Here is a 27,019-nt window from a genome sequence, read left to right as displayed (position 1 = left end):
TTGAACTTTTGCTCATAAAAAGCCCAGAATGAACTGCAACATTAGTTTCAAGATTTTTCTCACCAAACTCCAATCCATGGCGGTATCTTAACATCAACTCCTGGACCACAATCAGCTTTTCCTTCTTATCCATGGCATGATAGATACCGAGCAATCTTGAGAGCTGCACCACACACAAGTGTTGTTGCAGTGCTTTGATATCGGCTGGCAGTGCGATTTCATTCTCTGCTGCTGCCGACAGAGGGATTACTTCCAGCAGTTGACTGATGAACTGAAAGAGAAAAAAAACACTGCTGTTAAACTCTGCAGGGCATCTGGGACCGCACGAACGGAAAGCATCATTTCCTCCCTCAAATCAAGCAAAAAAAGCAAGGTGGAAATGTCAGTGTCAACCCTGATGTCACGCTGAAATCAGTGGTTAAAGAGCTGGCTTCAATTTTTTTTTTTTTTTTTTTTTGTGAAAGGCGGTGAGCACACAGTTCTGGTTGCACCCAATAGCTTTTAGTAAGTTTCATCACACAGATGGAGGAAAAAAAATAATTCAGAGACAAGTTTCCAATACATTCACACACAAGGGAGTTCAAGCACCTGTTAACACTCACAGTAATAACATATGAAATTAGTATAATTAGTTACTGAAAGGCTTCACAGCACACTTCCAGGAAACAGTGGTTTTGTACTAGCTATTACATTTTCTCTTAACTCTGAAGTAATGCACTGTACTGAGTGAAGTCGTCATCTTTGATTAATGACTTCTATTTTGAATTAAATTGTAATAAAAGCAGCCTCTCATTGTTTACAAACTTAATAGGAGACAGCAGACTTCTCATAACATGCAGTCAGGGCTGGACAGTGGTTTTTTGTTGCCCTAAAATCCAGCAGTGCTCACACACTTAAAACTGAGTTAAAGCCAATGAATTCAGCTTTACTGCATTTGGTCTTGAAACACAAGAACTGCATCAAATGCACACCCAAGGAAAGAAGCATGACAGCTAGATAGGAGGAACATGTGGCACCATGCACACAAATTCTAGTTTTCTCATGGACTTCGATGAAGACTGTGTTGACAAATCTTTTTCAGTTTGAGATTTTGCCAAGCTGAGCAAGGTCAACCAAATCACTCAGCGGCATACTCCAATTTATGCCTCCAGGAACTCAAGATTGATGTCGTGATGATTATTTCTGGACTATTTTGCATGTCTATTGGCCCAGCAAGATCACCACATTCTCAGCTACTGAACTGTAACGCTATTCATAATTCTTAAAAAAAAATAAAAATCCCCCCCAGTTGTGTATAGCCTGTGTGACCCTGCAACTTTACCTAGCCTACAACAACCTTCAGCATCTTTTGCTGTGAAAGAAGAATAAATTTAAGACAATCCGTAAATATTTTAAAGTCATTTAAACTTCGAGATTTCAAAAACTCATCAGCACTTCAGCACCACTAACCCTCCTCAGCTACACGTCTCCTTGACCAAGTTAAACTGCTGCAGACGCATGCTTCAGAGACATGACAACCAGAAGACAGGCATACACCGGGAAAGACCTTCTAATATTTCATTAGGACATAATATGATATACTCACTAAATCAGCAGCCGTTTTAAGGCCAACCAGAAAATTTTAGAGAATTTATTCAAAGTCATGGTTTTACAAGCACCGCAGCAAAACTGTAGCGTAAACTATCATTTTTAAATACCGTTTCCCCAATTCCAGGTTTAGAATTTGTTTCCTGGAAAGTTAGGATTAAATTTTTTCAGTGCTTCAGTATTTCAGGGTCACCTTGCAATGGCATCACCATTTCCAGAATTGTGAGTTAAATATCCTACTGACCAAATCTCTTGCCAGTGGAGTAAAAACACACCTTTTAAGATAGAACATCAGCAACAACCCATACATGCCAGCGCCACAATTCTCCTTATTAGTGACACTGTGGGAATAGCTCACAAAGTAAAAAAATATTTTAATAAACTAAGAAAACACAACCACTATCTACACTTTGTTTACAAACATTTTATCAACAGCCTCTGGCTGATCCAGGATTCTCTGTCTAGAGCTCCCCAGCTCTGATAATTTTACACAATGGCTTAGAAAAACAATGGGGTGAGTGACAGGATTCCCAGCTGCTGAAGTCATTCAACGAGCTGCTCATGACTCTGCACAAATAGTCTTTTCAGTTAAAAAGAGCTTGTTTCAGAAAGAGATTCTGGAAAAGTTGCCATAGGTCTCTTGGTCCCCCCTTGATCAGTATCAATGTGTCCATTCTCTAGTACTGCAGCAGAGCCAAGCAAAACATCGATGTGACACCCTACCTGCATCGGATGAGGGAGCAGATTTTTCCCATTAAACATAGAACTTTAATGGGAAAAACAAGTGATGAGTGGGAAGGGAAACAGTAGGATGTTCTTGTAAAATAAAAGTTACGGTACACAGCAATGAGAACTGCAAATGAACAAACAGGGGGGTGTTTATCTTTCCTGTTTTCACATTACTCCATTTTTTTAAGCTGTGAACTATAAACAAAGGTGATGAGAGATTACTCATTTAAAAATGAGCTCATTGGGTAGCTTATCAATTGAACTACAATACCTAAGGAGCTTTTAATTACAAGATATGAGCTCATATCTTGCAATTTTCATCAGCGTTACGAGCTTTTCATTTTTGATACAAGAATTCAACCAAGACCATCTCAAAGCACCCTGACACCTTAAAATAGTAGTAAAAAAACCAAATGAAAACTACATCTGGGCCTGAGAATCTGCAGGATCAAACTTAGCTTTTAGTCTCCAGTAAGAATGCTCTGAATGAAATTGCTGGGTGTAGTCAGATGTTCATTATATTTTCTGCAGTGGAAAGAGTTTTCTGAATTTCAAACAGAAGGTAAAAATTTGATGTTTCCAGTCTTTCAAAATGATCCACAGGTATTTTAAGATAAAAGGACCAGAGTGCGAACAAGTGCTGCAGTTCCTGCCACCACTTCTTTATCTTTTCTTACCTTTGTATATTGGCTGGATGGGAGGAGATCCACAAACACTTTGAGATCAGTGAAACAGCAGGGTTTGTCCCCAAATTTTTTGAAGTATTGGAACATTAGTTCTTCTGGATCACCTAGGAAAAAGGCCCGTTCATCTTTTTAATATGCTCCATTAAAAGTTGAATCTGTAAAAATGACTACGAGAAGTCTTTGTTAACGATCTCCCTCCCCCCCTTCAAGATTACATAGCGATTTAGAAAATGGATAGCTGCCCTACTGCAGATTTTAACAGAGGCTCAATGTCTTTGGTAACCAAGGACACATTAAAAAAAAAAACCAACCCAAGAGCTTCATTCAAGCTACTTTGGCAGATAAGAGCTCAGCATAACAGGCATGCATACACAGCCTCCACTTATCTAACAGTAACTTATTTTTCAATGGAAATACAAAAGTAAGCAGCACAGATGTTGCTCTAATCACGTTCTCTCCTTCACCGATTCCCTAAACGTGATTTTTAAATGCAAGCTTTTAAAAAGCAAAACCTGATACTACTGCCAAAAAACCTAAATGAAAAACCACCCAGAGATTACAGCATAACAGCAGGACTTTCTACAAAAGCAGTGCATCAGGAATGTACTTTTCATTACAACGTCAGTGATCGTATGCTCCTAGATCCCATAGGTCCTTTTGAAAGTTTCCATGCTTGCTTTTACAAGCCCTGGAGCAGTCTGGAACTACTTGCCTTTCTTCAGTGCTCATCTTCTACTGCTTTCAAAATGCTTTACATACAGACAACAGAACATACATTTTGATAACATGCATTGTATTTAACTCAATGATTTAGCAAAGAGCTTGTTCCAAGTTTGTGCTCTCTCTGAAAGATTAATTTATCATCCAGTTAGTGGCTCTTACCGAGTTTATATTCATCATTACAACCTCTGTATCGCAAACGTCTAATCAGCTCCAGTTTAGCTAAATATGGTCCCCGAAGTGGCCGAGCGTTCTTAGATTCTTCTGTTATCCTCTCTTCTATAAACTTCACAGCTTGCTCTATAGAATAGTGTACCTCTCCTTCCAACGAGCTGTGCAATTAAAGAGAAAAAAGGTTCTTTGATTTTTCCCATTGCTAGGGCATTGATAACATATGCTCAGCATATTCCCAGGATACTCTTAAGGAAATCTGGCCTGACAGATTCTCTAACTCAATCACCATGAAAAATATGAAGTGGAAGAGTCCTACAGTGTACAAACCACTATTTATACAGCTTCTTCCAATAAACTATTGCCAGCCTGCAAAACAAAGTAGGGAGAAAACACCATTTGGGTCTGATGTCAAGAAGTCACCCAAAGATGCAGACAGCACTGTACTGAATGTATGAATGTAAACAATTTGCTGTAGCACAAAGGAAAAACAAATCCAGGGCAAAACTGTTAACTTACTGCTCGTCTTCTGGTGGAGGTGTCCAGGATTCATCAATGAGTTGAAACACTGAATCAAAGTAAGTTATATAAAACTGCCAATCATCTGAGCTGAAACAAAAATCAGGCACAGAACGAAGTTTAGGGAATTGCCAAAACAGTAACTCACTTCTAAAACTGCATTCCTTGCAAAAGCTGAATTTAAAGAATAGCACATATTCATATTACAGAAAAAACAACTGTAATAAGAATCATTTTTCCTTGATAAGGTCTCACATCTTAAGAACGCTATCATCCTGAACCTCTTGAAGCATATTAAAGGAAACAATTCCAAGACAGAATTGAGGCAAGCTACAAATTCCCCTCTGAACATTTACATTTCAATCAGAGCTCATGAATATCCCCACAAAACTCTAAGGCAGAAATTTCTCCTACCCGTGTTCAGAGCGATTTAAGAGTACAGGAAAGGAGATGCCAAATACAAAGAGGTAAAGCTGAAAATGTCCTTATATTAGTTCTACACGTTGTCAGTGTTGTGTTCAAGTGTCCTGTAAAGCTGATGCTTATTTTCTCCACTTTTTCCCACTGCTAATATACTTAACAAATATGAAATACCAAGAACAACTTCTCTAGAGAAGAAACATCTTGCTGTTCCCACGGGCAGTGGATGCAGACAGAATCTCCTAATCTTCATGCCTCTGTATTTAACTTATACTTAAGATTAAGGCACAGCTAAATACAAAAAGCAGACAACAAATCTCTCTCGACGGTTCCAAGAGACAGATTTGATCATACTGGTATGCTCTCTCCTGATGCATCTGTTCAAAGCATTACATGTATTTCCCAGTATGAAGTCTGGCAAAGCGTGAGAAATAAAGTTCCAGAAAATTAAATATAAATGCAGTTCTCCTCCTCTCCCACCATGAAAGTTAGAGCTGAACAACCAGCACAGCCTTTAGAAATCACAAGGTAAACAAAATTTTATTGCATTAATGTGTCACTAAAGTCAGCCTTCAAAAAGAAGCAACTACAGTCCTGACACTGACTCTCCCTGTGACCTTCACCATATTACAAAAGCCACTAAACAAGGCAATTCACAACTAGCCCGTAAATTTTCTTCAGTTTTTTAGTAGGACTGTAGAAATGTCATCTCACTTTTTCAGTAGCAGCCTTCTCGACAGCGCGTTGCACTCCGGCCACCTACACAGCTTCTTGTACATTGCCATACACTTGTTCTCGCGGCTCTGGAGCTCACTTGTCAGCTTCTCTAAATTAAAAACAGAAGGGAAAATTTATTTAATCGATGCATTTCCTTCTCCACTTCCTGCACAAAGCTGCTTTTTATAGCCAAAGATGCAAAACAGTAAGAGAACAGAAGAGGGGCCCTTGAAGGATAGAAAGGACAGATTTGCTATGGAAACCTTCATATCCCAATTCCTTAAAACTGCAAGTGCATTTTAATCACCAGAAGAAGTCCACAAAAATGTAGGATACTCGGAACTTCTTTCTTTTTTGTGTTTTGTTGGTGTTATTTTAAGATGGCAGCTACGACAAACTTACATGCTACCAATTTACTACCACTAAACATGCTGCTGCAAAGTTCATCACTGAATAACACTTAAATACCATAAGCAGCTGGATGAAACCAGCTTGCACAAGAACATCTCCAGTTTGCATCAATGTCTGTAACTGGTGCTAAGAGTCAGGCTTCTTACAGCCTTTTTTTTGGTAACCAGAGGACAAGTCTGAAGCAAAGGAGAACCGCTGTTCCTTCACACAACTGTGATTATTAACTGACAGAGTAAATTACCTCCTAGTTTTCCTCTCACAACATCCAAGGCTTCCTTATACTTCTCCAACCGTTCCAGAATCATGTAGTACAGCTCAACCTTAAAAGAAAGATTAGACTGTAATGAAATTTGCTAGTAAAACAATATACAGGTGTGCCAAGAAATAAAGTGGCTTGTGTTACTGTCATTAGAAGTAGGAGATAGCCAGGACTGCAAAGCTATCTTTAGCATTCCAGAGGGTGGAGTGTTCAGGAATTTAGGTCTTTTTTCCATTCTCAGTCCTGAAGTTTCTCTTGGGGCCTTCCCAGGGAGCAAACCCAAGTACTTCATCAGGCAACCAAAAAAAATTTCCTTGGCCATGCTCTTCTGATTCTTCTCAACCCTCCGCTCTTAAGTTTTCCTTCAGTCCCACTACATTCACATTTACTTCCAGAACACTACTGATTATTATCTTGGAAAACTGTTAAAATAATCAGCTTCTTTTAACAATGTATTTCTTGTCTCAATAATGTTCAAATTAAGCTGAAAGTATCTGCAAGTCTTACTTCAGCCTCAGCTTCAATCTTATCCTCTTTCACCATTTTTTCCACCATTCTCTCAGCTAGTGGCAAAAACATCGTCTTTGAGAGGTTTTCATCCTGTGCTGAAATAGACTAAGGAAGAGAAAAAATGATCGTAACAGCTCATCAGCTTCTTGTGTTGTTCCACCCACTGCTTTTTCCCCCATAAGAAGAAGAAAAAAAAAAAATAACAACCAGGTGCTTCCATTTGCCCCCACCAAAACCACGCATCCAGAGCTGCCATCTGCCACATGCAGAGCACAACTGCGCTGTTAAAAGGCAGCAATAAAACTAGTGATATACTGAAAAGCTTAACTCTTGATGACATTGTCCAGAGGCTCATACATCTAGGCACACAATACCCACGACAAACACGTACCAAGAACACATTTGTGTTTTCCATGGCACGGTATTTTAGAGAATGTGATTAATGCCTCCATGCTTATTTTTTGCTTGGCTGACACTGTCAGATTGTTTGGTAAGTGCCTGAATCTGTTATCTCAACTACCAGCAGCACAGCTGATCTGCCATCTATTCCTGCAGACCTTCTGCAGTCTTAAAGACATGCTAAGTCCAGAGCTCTCATTTATCTCCTCCTAGAGCCTTTATAACCTAGTTACAGAGAGGAACAGTTGTGCCTAAGGAGCTGCAGATGTTTGAGGATTTATTCATTAGCTCTCTAACTAAAGACAGCAGGGTACTAGTCCAGATAAGAGAATAATTCAAGTTGTATAAATGTGGTAAGGCAGACAAGTTAAGCCACATTATAAAGACACTACAACATTCATTTTGAACCTCATCAATAATGCTGCTTAAGGAGGGCTCCGTTCTTCTTCCAGTATCACACAGGAATAGTTCAAACACACATTTTACTTAAAATAATCTCTAATATTTTCACTCGGAACATTTCTATATTTGCACTATACCTGCAGCAAAAGTCAAACTAATTTGAAACACTGTACACACCTGCATAATCAGGCTCATCACAGACCAAAAATAGTAAGGATTTTTGGGTACAATCTTATAAAGTGCCATTCCAGCCTGAAAAATATAAGACAAAGTTTTATCATTCCTCAAATGTATCTGACAACACAAGCTAAGCAGCAATGATGGCAGCAGACAACACAGAACCAGCAACTAGATGGGAGGACTTTTACAACCCAGGAGCCTTTCCATCCTAACACACAACACCAAAGAAGAAGAAAACAGAGGGCGAATATGTTTCAAAGGTGAAGTACTACGTGTAGGTCTGACAAGGAATGGCAACGAGCATGTGCATGTATGATTGCCTAAACAGATGAGAGCTTTAATTAGAAGTGGTAACTACATGAAGAAGCAGAAGACTCACTCTTTAGGAGTGAGGAGGATACTTCCAGTGCTGATTTTTACCAGTACGCTTAGTAAGTGCTACAAGGCACACGAAAGCACATGCCTCCTTCATGTAAGCCACTGCCCTTCAACACTCATTTCATACATACACACACTCAGATACCCGAAACATGAGGTCACCTGTACATGAAAAGCAGTGATTAAGCAAGGGTCAAGCTGAAAGCTTGGCTATATCAAAGCAGAGCCAAAGTATTCAAGATTCTCTAGCCTAACACAGAAACTGTTATTCACACATTTCTCCTGCAGATTGCCAGTGTCTGTATATAACAAACATTTTTACCTGTACGTAATCTGTAATTAATTTTAGGAAATTACATATAATACAGTCTATTACCAAAGATGAACTTTTGTGCCTTTTTCCTGACTGCAGTCTCAGTTTGCATTTTCCAGTACTTTCAGCTGAAATACCCCAGAGCACAGGATGCCGAGGTTTATTTTCACTCTCCAACCAGTTAGCATCTGCGCACTCTTTGCATCTCTAAGTCCTGAGGCTGAATGCAGAGGCCGATTTGGAACATCCTACACTCACCAATGTCTGAATAACTTAATTAGGAACATGTCTGTATGACATCTTACACATACAAAAGGTCACATAAATGTTAAATATTGTTATCTGTGTAAGACTGGCATTTTTTCCACTTGTGGTTGTAAACAGGAGTACAATCAACATGCAGTCACGTCTCTTGACGTTTAGATTGTCATAAGGTTTGTAATTTCATGTACATTAATAACTTAGCCCCTAGCTAGAGCTGGAACTCAAACAGCATACAAGCTGGCCTACAATGGAGGATAACACTTCTGCTCAATATATTCTTTTAGTTACTTAAACCAAACTTGTGCGAAAATTCAAGTCACCTTAACACAGTGGGAATGAGAAGGAGCTTAGGACTCATTTACTTGGCTCTCTCTGCTTTTTTATACAGAAGAGAGAGCGCGCATGCTTTGAAAAAAATCTTCCATTTATAGGCATTCTCCAGGCACCTAATTTGGAAGGGATGAAAACAAAACTAACCAGCATGACACTGTTCTGCCAACAGAGAAGTAAGATGTACTTAAAGGAAGTGCTTTTTACTTTTTCTTTACTGAACTACAACCAATACAAATCCAGTTATATGTGTGATTCCGGAGGTAAGAGCATGGGCAAAGACAACAGCAAACTAAAAAGTAAATCAAGTCTGAAAACATGGATCAGAAAATCTTGCTAGATCTTTTTCTATCTATTCCAGAATTCCTTGTACACAGCCACCATACTGTTCGCAACAGACTGAGAAAAATCTCCCAAAATAACCAACATATTCTATCAGACCACATATGCACACAAAAGGCACAGCTGTCTTACCCCACGTAAGGAGAAGAAAGCATTTGTCCAGATAACCCATCCCCTAAATAATGGTATTTTAAGCCTTTCTGCAAAAACTAACATAGAGTATAACTTCTGTATTAACACAGCTTAGCTTTCTGGAAGGTTACTTATGATATGAAAAGGCATTGACAGTAAGACAGAAAAAGACATCTTAAAATAATCAGAACACAGGTTGTTGACTGTACCTGTTGCATCTTCTTGTATTCTCCAACCCTGGCATAGGCCATGAAGAGATGAGAGTGATACTCTTCACTGTTGGGAACCTTCTTTACAGCTGCCTCATAAAGTTTAGTTACCAGTTCCGCTAAACCAAAACCAGATGCTTGAGTTAAGACAAATTTGGGAATAATTTTAAAGCACAGCTACCTAAAGATAGCATCAGTGATATTCTGAACAGTAATCTAATTACGCTCATCAACCACAGAAATGGTACTCCCTCCCCCTAGATCCCAAGCACTATAAACAGTAGTCAAAAGAGGAAAGTGCTTAAGAAAACAAACAAACCAACCTCCAAATAGAGTTAACGGCAACAACTGAACTGCTCAGAAGCACTTAAGTCTTTTTCTTAAGCAAGTTTATCTATTTTGGAGCATTAAACTGAATGAAGATTTCTACTCCTGGCAGAATGACTGCTCCACATGAATTATGTATCAAAACACAGAACATTTTCAGAGCCTAATATCAAATTAGTTACTCCTATCGCAGGTTTGCTTATATTAGTCATATCCTGTTATTTCCCAATTGCCTATTTTAGTGCCCTTACCAAGTAAAATAATTCACACTATACTTTTTAATAATTGATCTATCATGACTAAATACTTATAATAAGCAAAACTTTCTTACATTTTCACCCTTTCAGATTTTTTTTCCTTACACATACAATCACATCTCAGTGTAGCATTAGAAAACCAGATGCACTTTATCTTTTGCATAATTTCCCTATTCTTGACACACATACCTAAAACACCTAGCTACAATTTTCTTCCAGGACCAAAAGTGGAAGTGCCTAAGACCCACTCTTTCCTTTCTGAGTTATAAACCTAAAAGTTAGAAACCTGAGCATAACGCTTACACAAGTTGTTTAGAATCACAGAAAGGCTCCTCACATTTTCAGGGGTTTGTGTATGTTGAAGTCACACATACACACATAAATTTCGTATTATGTAAGAAATTACACTTGAACTCCACATATACATACACACAGAGAAAGAAATAAACTGTGAGAGCATAAGGAATTGCTGTATTGCAGATTGACGCCAGGTATGTATTTCTACAAAAGTTGTTTCACCCCATTGTCATAGCTCCAGCAATTCAACAGCAAACGCTCCTACCACCACCAAGAACCACAAGAAGCCACCAGAAACAACAACTGTTTAGAGCTGGAGATAAGCAGTATTTACGGTCTGGCGTCTTTCATAAAACCACATGCAATTTTACTCCGTCACTCAAGCACTCACGATTTAGTATTTTTAAAATACCTTATCACTACAAGGAACTGTACTGAAAAAGCTAATGCGGTTAAATTGAGAGGCCAGGACTTCCCTTCTGTTTGTCGTACAGCTTCTCGAGGCCTGAACCCCTCCACTCCGGTCTCACAGCATTAAGCATGCTCCAAACCACAGACTGTGTGATTTGTCATCTCTACCACATATACTGACAACAAATACCAGTAGCTTTCATTAAAAAACAAGTGATCATGATGGATGATTATTAGCATGCCACTCACACCCCCCATGGCAGGGGGGTTAGAACTAGATGATCTTTAAGGTCCTTCCAACCTAAACCATTCTATGACTTCGGAACTGTGTACTCAATACTGTTAATGAGAGAAGCCTAAACAAGATTCTTCGGTTTATGGTGATCACTAGAGCCTCAGAGGCATTTATGACAGGTGTCATTTACGTTCCCTGAGTCTCTTAATAACACGCCTATACATGAACCCTGCACCTGGCATGTTTCCCATGAAGCTGTGGGTCACATGTACTTCTGGAAGAACATAAAGAATTATGATTTTTAAGAGAGGCAAAGGAAAAAGCTTACGTCTATGCATTTCCCGGTAGAGAATAGTTAGTGCTTGCAAGGAATTATCATCTGTGGGTTCAAGTGCTGCCACTTCTTGTGCCAAAGCATACGCTTCATCTTGCTTGCCCGTTCTCTGCAAGCCAATTGCCTTTAGAACCTATTGACGCAACACAGAGGCAGCTGTTAGAAACAGTCAGCAGTTACCAGTGAAAATCCTCTCATTCCTGGTGAGGAGAGGCTTTGCCCAACCACCTCATTACTTCTACAGAACTTCAGGTTTTATTAAGCTTCTAATCCATATGGCTGTAGAGGAAAACTACCAAACGTAAGCTGCATCAAACACAGTGGCTTTGCATTTCTCAACAAACACACAGGCCACTCTAAGGCATTCAGCCACCACTCAGTTTTCCCTACCTGCAGGCTGAAAACTGACCAGTCCTGCCAATTCTCAGTTTTAATTTTGATAACTGGACAGAGAGAAGTGACATAAATGAGATTCAGGTCAATGACATGCGCTTCAGCTTGGGAAGCTTTCAAAATGTAGAAGTGGTATGAACTGTAGAGGAAAAACCCACAGGGAAAAGAGGAAAGTAGAAAGACAGCCATATGTTCAGAAAACTGAGGAACAGAACCCCTTTACCCTTCAACAGGGGCACAGCGGGGAGGGCAGCGAAAAGGCGGAGGAAGAACAAATGCCTCCAAAATCACCTTGTTGCATTTTACTAAAGACTACATGACACAAATACATGTTTTGGTTCAAACTACTACAGATAGGTATCTCAACCTAAGGTGTAAAAGAGGCATTTTTAAGGCACAGCCCATGTGCCAAGGTTGCTTGCAGTAGCTCTAACAAAGGCTCAACAATTAGCTCAGGTGTAACCAATTACACTCCAGTCATTAGAAGCACTTCACCAAGAGGATCTGTGCAAGTTTTCAGGCAAACACTTGTGTGAATTAGAACGGCCCAACATGTTCCAGAGAGTCCAGAAGATGCTGTGGTCCCTGGAAGATCACAGGCGCTGCTCGAAAGGCCCAGCGAAACACCCCAAGTCTCAGAGCTACACTCCAAACGAGGTCAGAGCACCGCAATCACACTCACCTTTGCACAGTGAAGATCCTTGTGTTTTTTGAGCAGTTTATCCGCTTGCTGGATTGCCATTTTATTATTGCCATTATCGAGATAATCTGCACAAGAACAACATATATAGTATTATACCAGAACACAAGACCATTCCAGAAAGCTATCTCTAATTTTACTGTGGAGTATGCGCCGTTAGGCCAGTAGCGCAAACCGCATTTTCCTTGTACAATTACTACTAAGCCAAATGTTCAGGAAACATGTTATTTTGTAGATGAAGTATTCATCTCACTGTACTAGTTTTAGTCATTCAAACAAACAAGCTTTTGTCATTACTCCACCTAGATCATTACAGCAACAAGAGATGTATACCAGAGCGGGTTCTGCAGCAACAGCTCTTTGCTACCAATGGAGCTTAGGCTCTTTGCGTCAGTAAAAGTAGAAATTAATTTGGTGTGCCTTTGGGAGACTTTCAATGACTTTTAACAGGCAGTAAGTTCGAAACTAAGCACTCACAATCTATCAAAATATTAAGCGAGAAGACCTACTTGTCCATGCGATCCATGCTTCAGGCAGAGCAAACCTGTCCCCGAACAGAGTATCACTATGCTGTCACCAGACTGGTTTTAAAGACAAAAATTTCCTAGGGGGATATTCCACTATCTAGTAAAATTTCAGCAGAAAACCCCTGCCTTGAGACCGTTTTCTCCCTTTTTCAGCTCGGTATTATAATTTTTGGCTTCACCTACAGGGCATCATCATGTTATTAGACAACTAAAACCACGCAATTTTAGATTAGAACACGACCCCTATGTGCTTCCCCTCCCTCAAAAATTAATACTTACTAACCAAAACTTAACGGAAAAGCTTAGTTGCACCCAACGTGCCAACCGGGAAGGGTCTGCTTACACTGTTCTGGCCTCTCCCCTACCAAACTGCGAACAGAACTAGTGCCAGCTAATTGAAATTACATTACACACCTTTTGCTCATCAAGACTGTAGTTCTCATTATGAGAGAGAACTCTTTTACCGAGTAGAGAGGTGACCTTTAGTAATTCCTTGGTATATGGTACAAAGTGTGCATCTATACTAATGAGATTTATATTCGGCAGCTTTAACATTTGCTTCCACAGCCAAGTAAGTGCTGCAGATTTAAAGTAGAGCTAATTGGGCTCCTGAGACCATCCAGACAAAGCCTCAAATGAGGCAGCCTGCCCACACTAACCAAAACAAGACGTTGCTGCATAAAATATAGTTTGAAACTGTAATAAATTGTCTTTACCTGGGTTAGATGGCCATTTTAACTTATGAAAACCTCTGCTTCACCTTTAAACTTAAAGCTTAATCACGGACTTCTCAGTGAAGAGGTTTCAAAACTGTGGAACAGAACATCCTGGTGATCTCCTCATACACCAGCAGAGACTTCTTGATTTAAGGATCGCTTACACACGAATTATCTGCCACACTGCACTGCCTGTCTGGGATTGTTAAACAACTGCACCGATAAGATCTCCACTTTAGCTCTCCTAAAGTAAATCAAATAAACCACAAACCTCTCAAACTGCAGCAGAATAAAAAGATTGTATTTTGCTAACAACAAGTAGGTTTGTTGGAAGCCAAAGTAGCTGGCAACTTCCAAAGGAATTCAAGCTAAAGGAAAATAAACTTAAGCCTACATTAGTTGCAAGTCTGTAGGTGGAGATGTTCGGTGGCTGGAAATGCAACACGTGAACCTTCAGGTGAAGGGAGAACACACCAAGATGAAAGATAAACCTGGCTGTCAAGGAACCCCGAGTAACCAGGGCACACAGTGCGAACTGGAAAGCACTGTTTTAAGTCAAGAATCAGACCTCTGACCTCCTGCTGCACATCTCCAGTTTATGACTTTTATGAAGTTGTGTATTTACCTCTTTAACGATGTACACTTTATTTCTGGTTCTGCAGCACCACAGCCCCAATTCAAATCTTGCACTGCAGATAATCCTTTCTAGAACTAGCAGAAAGCAATTTTAAAGCGCTCTCCCTAATAGCTATACTCTCTGAAATGAACACAGTGAAATACACCTCAAACATCATCTACTTTTGTATTGGCTGAATTTACCAAGCTTTTTCTTTTAAGAACATCTGAGATGTTACACAGGTTATAACACAAATATTGCACGTAAATAAAAATGCCAATTAGAGCACGCACAGAAAATGAAGGAAAAAAACTTAAAATTGTTACATAAAGACAAGCTGCACAGCTGCACATAATTATGCAATGAACTTTAAGACAGCTGTGTGTTTACATTTTTAATCAAACAAAACTATTTTCCTCCATTTCTCTGGAACCCATCATGGATGCCAGTCTATACCGCACTGTCCTCCCTGCCCAAGCGCCACAGGACATTCCCAAAGCATGTCCCTCCATCCCCAAATGAGGGCAGCTCACCGCATCTTTGTAGGGAGAGATTTTTTTATCCTGGCATTGAAAAAGCTGAGAACATCCTCCAAAATCTCTCCCCAATCTTCAGTTTTCGGGAAGAAACGATACCGTAGCCTGGGGAAGCACTTTTCTTTTCTCTTTCTCTATATTTGCATAAACAGAGACAAGCTTGTCTGCAATCTCTTAAGCAATCCCAACTGCATGTAATACCCTTGGAAATATTTGGGGACTGCTTAATACAAGAAGTTTCTTGAAAAGACCGTCTCATTCCAACTACTTCACTCTTGTCTCCCAATTAATTTTTGCAACACCCTAATTAGTCTGTGCCACAACACCTCAACAGACAACTTTAAGGTTCCCGTAATTGCTCTTGTTCCTTTCATGAATTAATCCGTTTCCAGCTTCTCTGCAGCAGAAAATAGACACCGACCGAAGTTACCATGACCGAGAGACACACAACATTGCTCCCCCACCACCCCAACCCTCGTGAGCGGGCCCTGATCCCCCCCACGCCTCCTCCAGACACGGGTGGGGGGTTCCCGAGCGGGGAGACCCCCGGCCCGGCAGCGGAGGGGAGAAAGCTCGGCGAAAAGCACCCGCTGCCGGGCGGGGACGGAGCCCGGGTCCCCCCGGACCCGGCCAAACTCCCGCTTCCAGCCCCGGGCGGGCGGGAGCCGGGTCTGGGCTCCGCCGGCCGCCGCGGGAGGAAGGACGGGGCCGCGGGAGGCTGAGAGCCTCCCCCGGGGGGGACGGCCGGGCTCGGGGCCGCGCTCCCCCTCACCCCCGGAGAGGGCTGCCCCGGCTCCCCCGCCGCCGGGGCCCGCCGGGCGGCCCGGCCCGGCCAGGGCTGGCTGCTTGGCTCCTGCGGCGGGCCCCTCCGCGCCGTCTCCGGGCGCCGCCGGGTGGGACGGGGTAACCCCGCCGGGCCGGGAGAGCGGGGCCGGGGGTCGGTGGGGTCCGTACCGTAGATGGGCCGCAGGCGCCGGTCGTTGGGGTCCTGCACATGGCCCCGCGCCGCCATGATGAGAGCGCAGAACCGCAGTGCGCAGCCGCCGGCCGGGCCGGCCCGGGGGCGGGGGTGAAGGGGCCGGTAGGAAGCGCGGGGCGGGGCCGGGCCCGGTGCTGCGATCGCCGGGTGTCGGGGCAGCGGGGCCGGCGCTTCGCTTTCTCCGGGCTGGGTCCGTCCCCTCCCGCTGCCGGCGGTGCCTCCTCCCCCCCGAGGCGCGGGTGCCCCCCGCCCTCGCCCCCGGCGCAGCGCAGGGAGCGGCCGCCCGCCCGCCGCGCCCCCGGCCCCCGCCCGGAGGGAGCCCGGAGGTCCGCTCCCCGCGGGGACGTGCCGGTGTCCCCAGGGGCCGAGGGAAAGCGATTGCCGGTCCACCAACCCCGGGCAACACCATGGCCATTGCAGTCACCGGGGAGGAGACCCGGCTCTGCGGGAACTGGTAAGAAACGAAACCGAGCGCTGGGCGGGGGCGGCTCGGCGGCGGTGCCGCTCCCGAGGGCAGGCGGGGTCAGGGATTAAATGAGTCAACACCCTGAGCGTGGTGAGGCACGGAACAGGTTGCCCAGAGAAGCTGTGGCTGCCTCATCCCTGGAGGGGTTCAAGGCCAGGTTGGACGGGGCTTGGAGCAACCTGGGCTGGTGGGAGGTGTCCCTGCCCAGGGCAGGGGGTGCCACTGGGTGGCCTTTAAGGTCCTTCCAACCCAAACCATTCTATGATTCTATATTCCCTTGAAACGCTATTAAATACTGGAAGGTGCAAATTACTATCTTTTTAGAAATGTTTGGGTTTTGGTTTTACCATGCATTAATGTCTTATAAAGTAATTTCCCCAACCATTACTCAAGTTTCTGACTTAACTAGACAGAAACCAAAGTATTCAAATAGAAATGAATCCCAGATTGGCAGGGGTTGGAAGGGACCTCTGGAGACCATCTCGTCCAACCCCCCCTGCCAAAACAGGGTCACCCAGAGCAGGTTGGACAGGAACGCGTCCAGGCAGGGTTTGAATATCTCCAGAGAAAGAGATATTGAATTGATTTTCAGTGAGGTAGACGTGAAGTATATGATCGCAAGTTTTTCTTTAGCAGCTGCGTGGCTCAGAAGCAGAGATATAAAAATAGAATCAATAGGCACATATTGTTGCGGCACTTGTTTCTCTTTGATAACAGGTCTCTTTCTTTAGAAGCTCCAGTGTTGATACTACGTTTTCCAATGATGGTGTAAGCTCAGAAGTTGCACCTTGAATACAAGCAACTAAAGAAATTAACTTTTTTTTTTTTTTTTTTTTTTCTCTCAAGGAGACACTGGAATCCAAACAGTTTCTTGTACCATCCTAGTTTGTTTGCAAGCAGTCAGTATGGGCAGTTTAGACACCGCTGTTGAACTTTGTTGCTTTGCAGACTGTTGGCTGCTGGGGACCTGGCAGGGGAGAAAACTGAACAGCTGTAGTGTTTTTGCACTAAGCAATAGGTTATAATGCTAATTTTGGTGTTTTGAAGGCTGATTTCTTGCGTGCAGGGGGGCAATGATACATCCATCTAGAAATGACGCTACCTGTTTGAGGCAGGAATAAGGGCTAAGCTCCTGGTGCCTCAGTTCTTTTTGCACCTTTTGTGTTTGTGAGCCTGACAATCCTCCTCAAAAAAGGAAAACAAGTATCTTAGAAATGAGGTGATGGGGGATTTTGGCTACAAAGTAATATGGTTACTGCTGTCAGTCCCTGAACAGAGCTGGCCTGCCAGGATCTGTTATTTATTTTTTGCAAGCAGAGCACTGTTTGACCTCTCATAGCCAAGATATTTTCAGGAAGAAACTTTTATCTTCTCAGATTAGTTTATTAACTTGAACCTGGTGATAACTTGTTTATGTTGCAAAATTTGTCTTTCATATAGGGAGATAAATCCACCTCGATTTTATCTTAATGCAGTTTGAAAACTGTGACCTTTGTGTGCTATATACATTAATATCCCAACTATAAAGGAACATGGAGGCCTAGTTGGGCTTGTCTTTCAGTTCTCTAAACCATGAATTCATAGAAAGCTTTCTTAGGATTTTTTTTGTTACGAAGAACTGCTTGAAATTGTTGTCAGTGTATTTTCTGAAAAGTAACCTCTGTGACTTTCCCATAGCACAAAGGATATTCCCGTTGCTAATTTCATCATGCATGAAATCCACTGTAGCAGAAATATTGAAGTATGTCGCTACTGCAGTGAATCAATCCCAAAGTCTGAAATGAAGAACCACATGGAATCTGAACACGGGCAGGTGAGAAACAAATTTCTCCTCGAAAATTGCTGACTTCTGTGGCAATGAATCTAACGAGGTCTGTTTATTGTAGGTTACCTGCAAGTGTAGGATGAAGATAGAAAGAAGTCTCTTGAAGGATCATGAGGTTGGTGGACTTTATATTATTAGATGCTTGGAAGGTACTCTGTGGCGTTTCCAAGCACTGATTCTGGAGCCTTTCTGTCAGCCGAGATCTGTATTCCAACCTGTGATTTACGCCTCCTTTTTATTGAACCATGCTTTCGAAATTCACACTCTCTGAGAGAAGGTGGTTGGAAACTGCTGTTAAGTGGTGGAGCCTGCTCAAGTCTTCATGTCAAAGGGGTATCTGTGATAATTGCTGATTTTGCCCTTAATAGCAATTAAGATGAAAAATGGTACGCTATTTCAAAAGTACATTATATGATTAACTTGACTTTTTTTCATTCCTTTAACATTACACGTTTCTGACTCTGCTGTGTGTTTTAATAACTCATCATATCCAAACAGACTTTATAAATGGCTTGTAAAATAAACTAAAATAGGGCACAGTGGGATTTTCTGAGTTTCTGAACCCAGTTGGCTGCTGTCACAGGCAATCTTGTCATAAATGTCAGTACCTTCCCTTCCCATGGGCTCATTTAAAGACAGCTCTGGAAGGGCCACCTAATTCTGCTTATTGCAGAGGAAAAAAGGATTTTCTTTGAAGATAGGTCCGGTTCAAAACACTGGAAGTAGTTTATCCTGCACGTTTGTGTGTAGCGCTTTTAGTCTTGTTAGTGAAGCAAGCAAACAATGATGTATTATTGCAGCATCTGCAATTACAACATGTATTTCACCTATGTTTAACCCCTTTTGAATGACTTACCTGTCATTCAGTGTAGGGTAAAGAACACATGCAAACAATTCTTGTTGAGTAGTAATTGTGCTGCAAATCTATTCCCTAATAGAACGCGCACTAACACGTACTCAAACAAAATGCGATTAGTACTGGATGTCAAGACCATATCTAAAAGCTAACTTCAAAAAGCACTACGTGAATCTGTTGTCCAGGTGTTACAGATTTAAAAAAAAAAACATTTTGAGTATTCAGAGTGCTTCAGCTGGCATGTTTCTGACTACACAGGTTATACAACACATTGTTCTTACATTTCTCACGTAGTATCTTATTGCAGGCTATTCTTCAGCGTAGCTCTGGATCTGTCTAAAGAAACAATAGACGTCTCAACTCTTAAGCAAACCGAGAACCTCCCTCCACCTTTGCCTCTGTCTTCCATATGTGAAGAATAATCCCTCTTTCTTTTTTTCAGGCGTCAGCCTGTCCTCTGCGTCCTGCCCTCTGCCAGTACTGTGACTTACAGCTCGCTTTCAGCAAGCTCCAGGACCATGAAATCTACTGCGGAGCTAGGACTGAGAGATGTGGTGGGTGCGGTCGTAACATCATGATGAAAGATCTGAAAGAGCATCCTCAAGTCTGTGGGCAAGAGGTGAAACAAGCGAGGGGAAGCAGAACAGCACCTCGCTTTGAGGATGAGGATGCAGATCTCCATGCCCTTCGAGACATTAGAAACCGGCTGAGATCAGGTAACTCTGCTGGGCCTTTGTGGAGAATGCCCAGGGTGCTAGAAAAGTAGATTTGTATCAGCTGCGTAGGAGACAAAACACTTTAAGGACATTAAGAGAAGAAATGTTTCAGCAGCACAAAGAAATCAAAATCGAGGCAAGGTGCAGAGAAGAGTAATAATTGGCTTCTAATTTGACATTTGGCAGCTGATCCAAGTATAAGGTTTTATAATTGCTTTACGTGAAAATAGTGAATAATGAAAGCTCCAGAGGCACTGTAAAGTGGGACTGTATTGCCATGGAATAGAACTGCCAAGGTATAAGCCGGCTAAATACAGGATTGCTGAGGTACCTGGTGTGAAAGCCCGGTTCACTGCCGGTTCCTTTCTCTCAAAGCATCTAGCTTAAAAATGAAATAGGAGTTGTTTGCTCACTGCAAATTCTGTCCATTTTTGTTTAGCATCTGCATTCCTCTCTAAGTAGAAGGGTAGGTAGGATCTGGGTGTGGGTTCGCCTATGGAGTGCTGCGCATTTCTGCAGTAGCATCCTGTTTGGACATAGCTGAGGCCGTTATCAATGCCTCTGCTCTTTCCTAAGCCTCTGATCTCTTACCTCCACATGCAGGGGTCATGTCACACTTAAGACATAGCCTTTCCATGAGCTCTCGGATGAATCTGTGCTCTGCTTTTTGCTGGGGGCTACTCAGAGGATTTAACACTGCAGAATATTAAATTACAGTCTTTGCTGCTGAAGGCTGCCTGGCTCATAGAAATAACTTCAGGCCTTAGTTAATAAAGCTGAATAATCTGGAGAGCTGTAACTTCCAAAGAGTGTTCACAAATAGTATTTTTATGCACGTGTAAGATTTGTTTAAAATTCTCGTGTAATCAGTAAAAGTGAACTACCCAAGAGATTTGAAATAGGCCAGCACGGGTGAGGAGCACTTAGCCTGTCTTCAGGCACCATCAGCTGAGTTTCGGGCGCCGTTCTGGAGCCCTGGTTTTCTTTTCAGTGTAGCTCTCCTACCAGAAAACAATTCATGGTTTTCTCCTGTACTTGTATAATTCCCATTCTTGTCAAATGGAATATCATTAAAAGGAATTTGTTTTCCATTGATATACTGAAAAAACAAAGCTGAAATATTTCAGCCTTGTAAAAGGGCCAATATTACAGTATTTTAATTGGAACTTGTTCACAGCGTAGGTCACAGAAGGTTCCTCAGTGACTTTGTAAAGCTCCCAAGAAGCTTAAGTTCAAGGTTTTGGAGTAAGAGGAACAACTTTCTTCTTTTTTTTTTTTTCCTTTTTTCTTGTTAAAAACAAAAATAGGATGGCTATTTTCCTTCTTCCTCCTGAATTCGATACAGGTGTCCTTCTATGCTTTGAAATGCTGACCTCCACCCATGAGTGTCCTGATGTCCACGTGTGAAACCCTCATGGTTGAGCAGAGGTGAGCTGCTTGTTGCGGGTTTAATGTATCTCAAATTTATGATTTTTTTTTTTTTTTTGAAGAGAACGAACTGGAGCAGTTGGTGAGAAATGAAAACACTCATTCTTCACTTTACGAAGAGTGGAACGCCGATTTAGACTACGTGTTGGCTCTTAGCCTACAAAATGAGAATAATCCTCACAACAAGACCGCAGCTGAGATTCCCAGTGACTTCTGGGAAAATTACTACACCAAAGAGTCTGTGCCATTGGCCTGTCTTAATGGACCAGACAAGTCAAATGTCTTCTCCTATGACTCCTTACTGTCTTTTAGCACATCTAACCACTTGAAAAGTAAGTATAAACTCTGTTGTGGTTGGGTTTTTTTCCTCAAAGCTTGAGGGAAGGGAGAAGGAAAAAGGATTCTTGGATTGGGAATGTCAAAGTTTATCTAGGTATTTTTAAATGTCAAAGTGTGTCTCTCTGAGACTCCCTCTAAATCACTTTTAGGTAATTGATACACAGGAGATTACACTCTTCGTCAGTACCGTTTTTCCTTCCTTTCTGAAATGTTATCTTCTGCTCCCTCAAAACTTAGCAATGTTAGTTTAAAATCGTTTCTTTTGAAGAGGTATTACTAAAGCAAGACAGCAAGGGAAGAAGAAATAAAAGCTATAGTGAGTGTCTGACATTTGTCTGTGCTGGGAGCTTTGTAACAACTTTCTTCTTGAAGTAAACAGGACGGGAGGATCTGGGGGAGACCTGAAGAGCCAGCTTATTTTGAAAGGAGAAGTGGTACTAAAGGATTTATTGAAGGCAGGAATAGACTTTCTGACCAGCCCATTGGATATATCTTTGACCCCAAAACATTGCTCTCACTCTGGGTGATGTGATTTTGCTTACGAGAAATTCGGCAAGTGGGGCTAGGGTAACTGTTTCCGGAGCGTTTGCTCTGGTTGCTGTCCTGTGGCGCGGAACGGGGGGCTGGTGCTTAGGAATTTTGCAGATGAGTCGATCCAACTGCACCAGACTTCTCTGTGGGAGAGGATGTAACCGTTACTTACTTTGCAGGCGACGAGGTCACCATGTTGCCGTGTGAATTTTGTGAGGAGCTCTACCCTGCTGAAGATCTGATTCTTCACCAGGTTTAGTACTTCTATTGCATTATCTAGGGGGGGTGCAGTAAAGACTTTTTTGTGCTACCGGGACTGAACAAGGGTGCGGTCTCCGCTCAGTGATACTGAGAGCTCTAGCAATTTTGCCTTTGCAGAGCATGGTTTCTGAAGTCCATCTGCGCTCAACAGGACAGCTAATTTTTCCATGTTTCTTGCATAACAGACAGGTTGTAACCCAGCAAGTGCCTTTGCCTCATTCAGTAAAAGAAGTTCTTCTCCAAATCCACGAGAATACGGTGGTCTGCGTGCTATGGGGTCCAAAAGCTGTAGGTCTCTCTCTTCATCTCAGCCCCAAGGTGTCCAGGCAGAAGGAGACATCATGATCCCATGTGAATTTTGTGGCATCCAGCTAGAAGAGGAGACAGTCTTTCATCATCAGGTACGAACCAGAACTTGACCTGTTGTATCGCATCCAGTTGTTCAAGATCCTGCAGCCGCTTGTTGTGGCACGTTTCAGGAATCCAAGTCACTGTCCTCTGTGTCAGATCTTCCCAAACAAAACCTCTCAGGTCCCACCTGAAATGTTGTGGCTCTTACTGAAAAATAACCATTGTTTTTGAAAGCCCTTGTAACAAAAGCTAAACAAAAGGCCCTGAAATTGCACAATATAAGTGTTTGACTTACACATAAAAGTTATGTTGAAACCAGGATGTATGAATCACAGCTAAGGTGGGAGAGGAACACAAGCGTATGACCTCTGTAAGAGGGGAAGCAGACAGCTCGGACTACAAATCTGGGAGAGGGAGGAATGTCTCAGAGGGTAGATGTAAAGAGAGAGGAAGGGTAAGAGCACGAATGTATCGCGGCCTTGGCCTAAGGGGGAAGTGGTGGGTTTATGAAGTGTCAGGTGCTGCAGAGGGCTCACCAGGGTATTCCCGTTCTTCTACACATCACTGTCTGACGCTGCCGCTATTGAGCGAACACCAGGTCGTGGTACTGCTGAAGCTGTTCCTGCTTTCAGAACGCAGGGCGGACACCAGCTCGACCGCTTGGTGCTGTACTGCTCCTGCGCGCCTCGAGAGCGGATCTGGGGAGCGGTGCGTGTGTGGAAGAGATGGTCCTCTGGAATTTGCTGCTGTTACAGACGAGTTATGAAAACGCTGAGCTCGCTCATTTTCTGTTTCATGGCTGAAAGAATGGGGAAGTTAACAGTTCTTACGTCCCAACTAACAAACTAGTGAAGCTGTATTTTGTTTGTTTCTTTTTCTGGGCCTTTCCTCTCCTAGGTGACAGTAAAATCAGTATTAATAGAAATGAGATCTGATAAAATTCCGTAGCTTATCCTTTGCCAAATAGTTATGCTTGACACTAAGGAGAAGTCCCATCCGCTTCCTATTACAGTTGGCTGTTGGAAGACTTTTCTTTTTTCCCCTCACCCTGTCTAACTATTTTGGAAACGCAGAACGCTAAGACTGCTTTATCTACCAGCTTCTACTATTTTTGGTGAAGTTTGTGTACAATAATCAGGACTTGTTAAGAATTAGTGACAGGAGCTGAGTTGCAACAATATAGTTTGTTTGCAAACCACGAAAAGGACACCCTGTATTTAAAGTTTTGCGTTCCAGGTAGCGTTCCTGGCATCTACCAAAGGAAACAAATGTTCTCCTTTCTAGTTTGTATTTTTATTTTGTATCCTGTCGGTTTCTGTCATCTTGTTTGTTTCTTGATGTAATTAACTTGCAGAAAAACATGACTTTATAACCAGGATAGCCATCAGGGGCACTTCTGTGGGCAGCATGACTTGGAAATCACTTTTAACTTGATTTGTGTCCTTGGATTTGGTTTTTTGATGACACGATACCAGGTCGGTATCAGGAACTTGATCAGAATTACAGTGACAGAACTCCGGGGCTGCTTTCCCCGTGCTCGGGCCTGGCTGTGCAGGCGGGTTTTTGGGCGTGAGATGCTGAAGGAGGGAGCGTCTGGCTGTCGGCTGGGTGGCAGCGAGGCCCCAGGTACAGGCTGGGTCTGGTCAGCAGCGCTGGCTCACGCTGCCACTTCCATTTCTGCTTGGGCCCTGCGGTGGCTCCCGATTGTTCTCTTGACAATGGGAGCGTCGACAAGCCAATACCTGCCTCTTCCTAAACACAGTTTCCTGCTAACCCGAACCTGGCTGAGGGGTGATGCTCTGCAGTCTTTTTACAGGAGTAAGTTCGTATGAGCTGTCATTTCAACACTCAAACCTATGTTTTGCTTTAGCACCATTGCGACCTGCGCCCGGCCAGCCCAGCAGCCGCCTCTCCACCCCAGCAGCTGCTGCCTCCGCAAGCCAACAGAGAGAGACGAGACTCGCCAGAGCTGGCTCGGAGACGAATCAGGCATCAAGGTGCGGGCAAAGCGCAGATTTTCACACGCTCTTTTCCTTTACATTTGCTGGAACACCGTGCATGTTCCAAGCTGAATAGATGCTGTTACCCTGTCCTGTCTCTGAAATTTAAAAATCTTCCATCCTCTACCGTTGGTCTAGTTTTTGGAAAAAAGATTACATCACTGAAATTCGATATCCTCAAAGATCTTGGTTACGAAGCCCCATGCTGCAGTTACCATCCCTATTAAGCACTGTATTCTTGTCCTCGCAGGAGATGTTTCTCCTCAGTGCATAGAGGCCTTTGGGCAGCAGAGGCTCAGCTGTCCTGCAGGAGGGACCAAGTCACTGAATAATACGGCAAATGCCAGGAACGCGCCATTGTCCTCTTCAGCCAGAGCCAGCGATGGTCCCGATGTGAGAGGGAAGCCCAGGAAGGTGACTGGCAGTGAGGGGAGACCGAAGAACAGAGGTACCAGTGAATCTGCAGCTGGGACAACGCCACGTGGGAGACCTACCCAGAACTTCCATTCAGAAGCCTTCACATCCAGCTTCTCGAGAACTTCTCCGACCCAACCAAGGTAACACCTTTCTCTTCCGTTTCCAGCAGCTGCACTGGGGCTGCCCTGAAGCGTAAGGGAGCAGGGGCACCGCAGGGGTTTTGCTCTGCTGGAAGGGGGGGCGCAGCCTTTGGCCTGGCGCGTTCTGATCGTCAGATGGCAGCAACCCAACAGCAGCGGCAGTGACACATCCATTCCAGCCCTCTGCCTCGTTTCCTTATGGTGCAGCTCTGGATTCCCTCCTATTTGCCTGGGGCTGAAAGGGTTTCACTCAACTTAATTTGGCTGCTGCTTTCAAACGGCAAACTTAGGCTTTTGTATCAAAATAGAAGGGACAAAATGGTCACTGGGAAAACATGTAGGGTAATGCCTTGTTATCTGTCCATTGGAGCGCTCTCATCTCAGCTTTTCTCTTTGCTCTTTACACGGGATCTGGTTCTGCTATGAAAATAACTGGGTCAGGTTTCAGGAGAAGACGGAGGGGCTTTTCCTCGACCTTCTGGAGTCTCCCTGGTGGGAAGGACCCAGGTTTGTTCAGCAGGAAGAGCACTGACATCGGTACGTTGCTTCCTCTGACAGTGTCCCTGTTCTTCTACAGTGCCAGCAACGCAGGAGGAAGGAGCCACGGGATGTCGGACGTTCCCATCGGCTTCAGGCGCAGGAGCACAAAGGTAGGGCAGGAGAGCAACGGGGCTTCGCTCTGTCAGGGGGGGACCAGGCACCTCTGTTTTGGAAAGGGCAGTGCTGGCTGTTACCCCTCGGGTTTGCCAGGATGATGAGCCTGTTTTAACAGTCCTTCCTGCTCCAGGGAGGTTTTCATCAAGCACTCTTTGAAAACAGCACTTTTACTACTTCTTCCCCTTCCCTTTAGGCAAAAGCCCAGAGCCCAGCATCGGATTATCCGGAGGAAAAGTGATCCACCGCTTCGAAAAAACCATGTTGAGCACTCTACGCACTATTACTCTGCACTCTAGTACTTACAGGAATTCCCTTGCACTCTGATCAGTATCTCCATGGCATTGAAAACTTTCTATGAATTCAACTTTTTATAGGCAGTGATCATTCTCTATCTACACATTTATGTATTTTTAACGTGTGAGAGTATACTACAGGTTTTTACTTCTGTGATCTCTGCTAGCGACATCCCAAGACAGCAAATACGCTTCTGCCTCGGGCACCACCTGGGTTCTTTCTGTACCGGCTCTTTGTGACAGCCGGTGACAGGGACGTGTTTGACGTACGTGGTGTGTCTCACCGGGGCGATGCCGCGTGTCCCTGGGGGGAGCTGCACCTTGAGCTGCTCGTCACCGGGTGTTCCCAGCCTTGCCCAGGACGCAGATGGGGGATTATCGTTGTCAGTGGATAAGCCCTGAGCCCGTGGCTCGCCTGTTAAATGCTTTTTAATGCAGTATTAGTCCAGGCTTTTTAAATTCCTTGTAATAAAATTTATCTAATGATGTCCCAAACTGATGTGCAGTAAAAATCTGTTACATGAAGTGACGTGGGGCGACAGATGCTCTCTGAGGGTACATCTACCACCCCACCCTCGCGCTGGCCCCTTCAGAGTCAGGGGCAGGGGGCTCCCTTAATTTGTGGTCTGCTGTTATTACCCGCATTAGATCTTTGTTAATTTGCTCTATGAGAGCCGTGAGCATCCCTTGTGCTTTGGGAGCTGGTAATGCAAAAGCTGGAACAGGCAGCTCT

The 27,019-nt window shown here is 43.4% G+C and overlaps 2 protein-coding genes across 2 annotated transcripts in view; one reads left to right on the top strand and one right to left on the bottom strand.

Moving 5' to 3' along the window:
• NAA25 (N-alpha-acetyltransferase 25, NatB auxiliary subunit) overlaps positions 1-16,066 on the bottom strand; it is a 32,519-nt gene extending 16,453 nt beyond the window's left edge. The window contains exons 1-12 of the mRNA XM_063350957.1: positions 15,982-16,066; positions 12,615-12,700; positions 11,534-11,672; positions 9,679-9,797; positions 7,708-7,782; positions 6,727-6,834; positions 6,202-6,280; positions 5,547-5,658; positions 4,413-4,502; positions 3,885-4,054; positions 2,994-3,106; positions 64-271 (exon numbers count right to left, since the gene is read on the bottom strand). Of these exons, the coding sequence (XP_063207027.1) occupies positions 64-271; positions 2,994-3,106; positions 3,885-4,054; positions 4,413-4,502; positions 5,547-5,658; positions 6,202-6,280; positions 6,727-6,834; positions 7,708-7,782; positions 9,679-9,797; positions 11,534-11,672; positions 12,615-12,700; positions 15,982-16,039 (1,357 nt within the window). The 5' untranslated portion in view covers positions 16,040-16,066. The remainder of the gene's footprint in view (positions 1-63; positions 272-2,993; positions 3,107-3,884; positions 4,055-4,412; positions 4,503-5,546; positions 5,659-6,201; positions 6,281-6,726; positions 6,835-7,707; positions 7,783-9,678; positions 9,798-11,533; positions 11,673-12,614; positions 12,701-15,981) is intronic.
• A 226-nt stretch (positions 16,067-16,292) lies between these two features.
• On the top strand, positions 16,293-26,947 carry TRAFD1 (TRAF-type zinc finger domain containing 1). Its single transcript, XM_063350958.1, has 11 exons — positions 16,293-16,460; positions 18,150-18,285; positions 18,359-18,412; positions 19,596-19,869; positions 21,360-21,629; positions 22,347-22,420; positions 22,614-22,829; positions 24,650-24,776; positions 25,030-25,336; positions 25,914-25,986; positions 26,187-26,947. The coding sequence occupies exons 1-11, from the start codon at positions 16,414-16,416 to the stop codon at positions 26,229-26,231; spliced, it is 1,623 nt and encodes a 540-aa protein (XP_063207028.1). The 5' UTR covers positions 16,293-16,413; the 3' UTR covers positions 26,232-26,947.
• Positions 26,948-27,019: the final 72 nt, after the last annotated feature.

The sequence above is a fragment of the Chroicocephalus ridibundus genome, chromosome 13 (assembly GCF_963924245.1).
Source record: "Chroicocephalus ridibundus chromosome 13, bChrRid1.1, whole genome shotgun sequence".
NCBI lineage: Eukaryota > Metazoa > Chordata > Aves > Charadriiformes > Laridae > Chroicocephalus > Chroicocephalus ridibundus.
This window is presented reverse-complemented; position numbering and strand designations above follow the sequence as displayed.

Coding starts and splice junctions, on each gene's coding strand:
- TRAFD1 (XM_063350958.1), top strand. CDS start 16,414: ATGGCCATTGCAGTCACCGGGGAGGAGACCCGGCTCTGCGGGAACTG. Junction 22,830..24,649: donor AGACAGTCTTTCATCATCAG/GTACGAACCAGA, acceptor GTTTTGCTTTAG/CACCATTGCGACCTGCGCCC. Junction 25,337..25,913: donor ACTTCTCCGACCCAACCAAG/GTAACACCTTTC, acceptor GTTCTTCTACAG/TGCCAGCAACGCAGGAGGAA.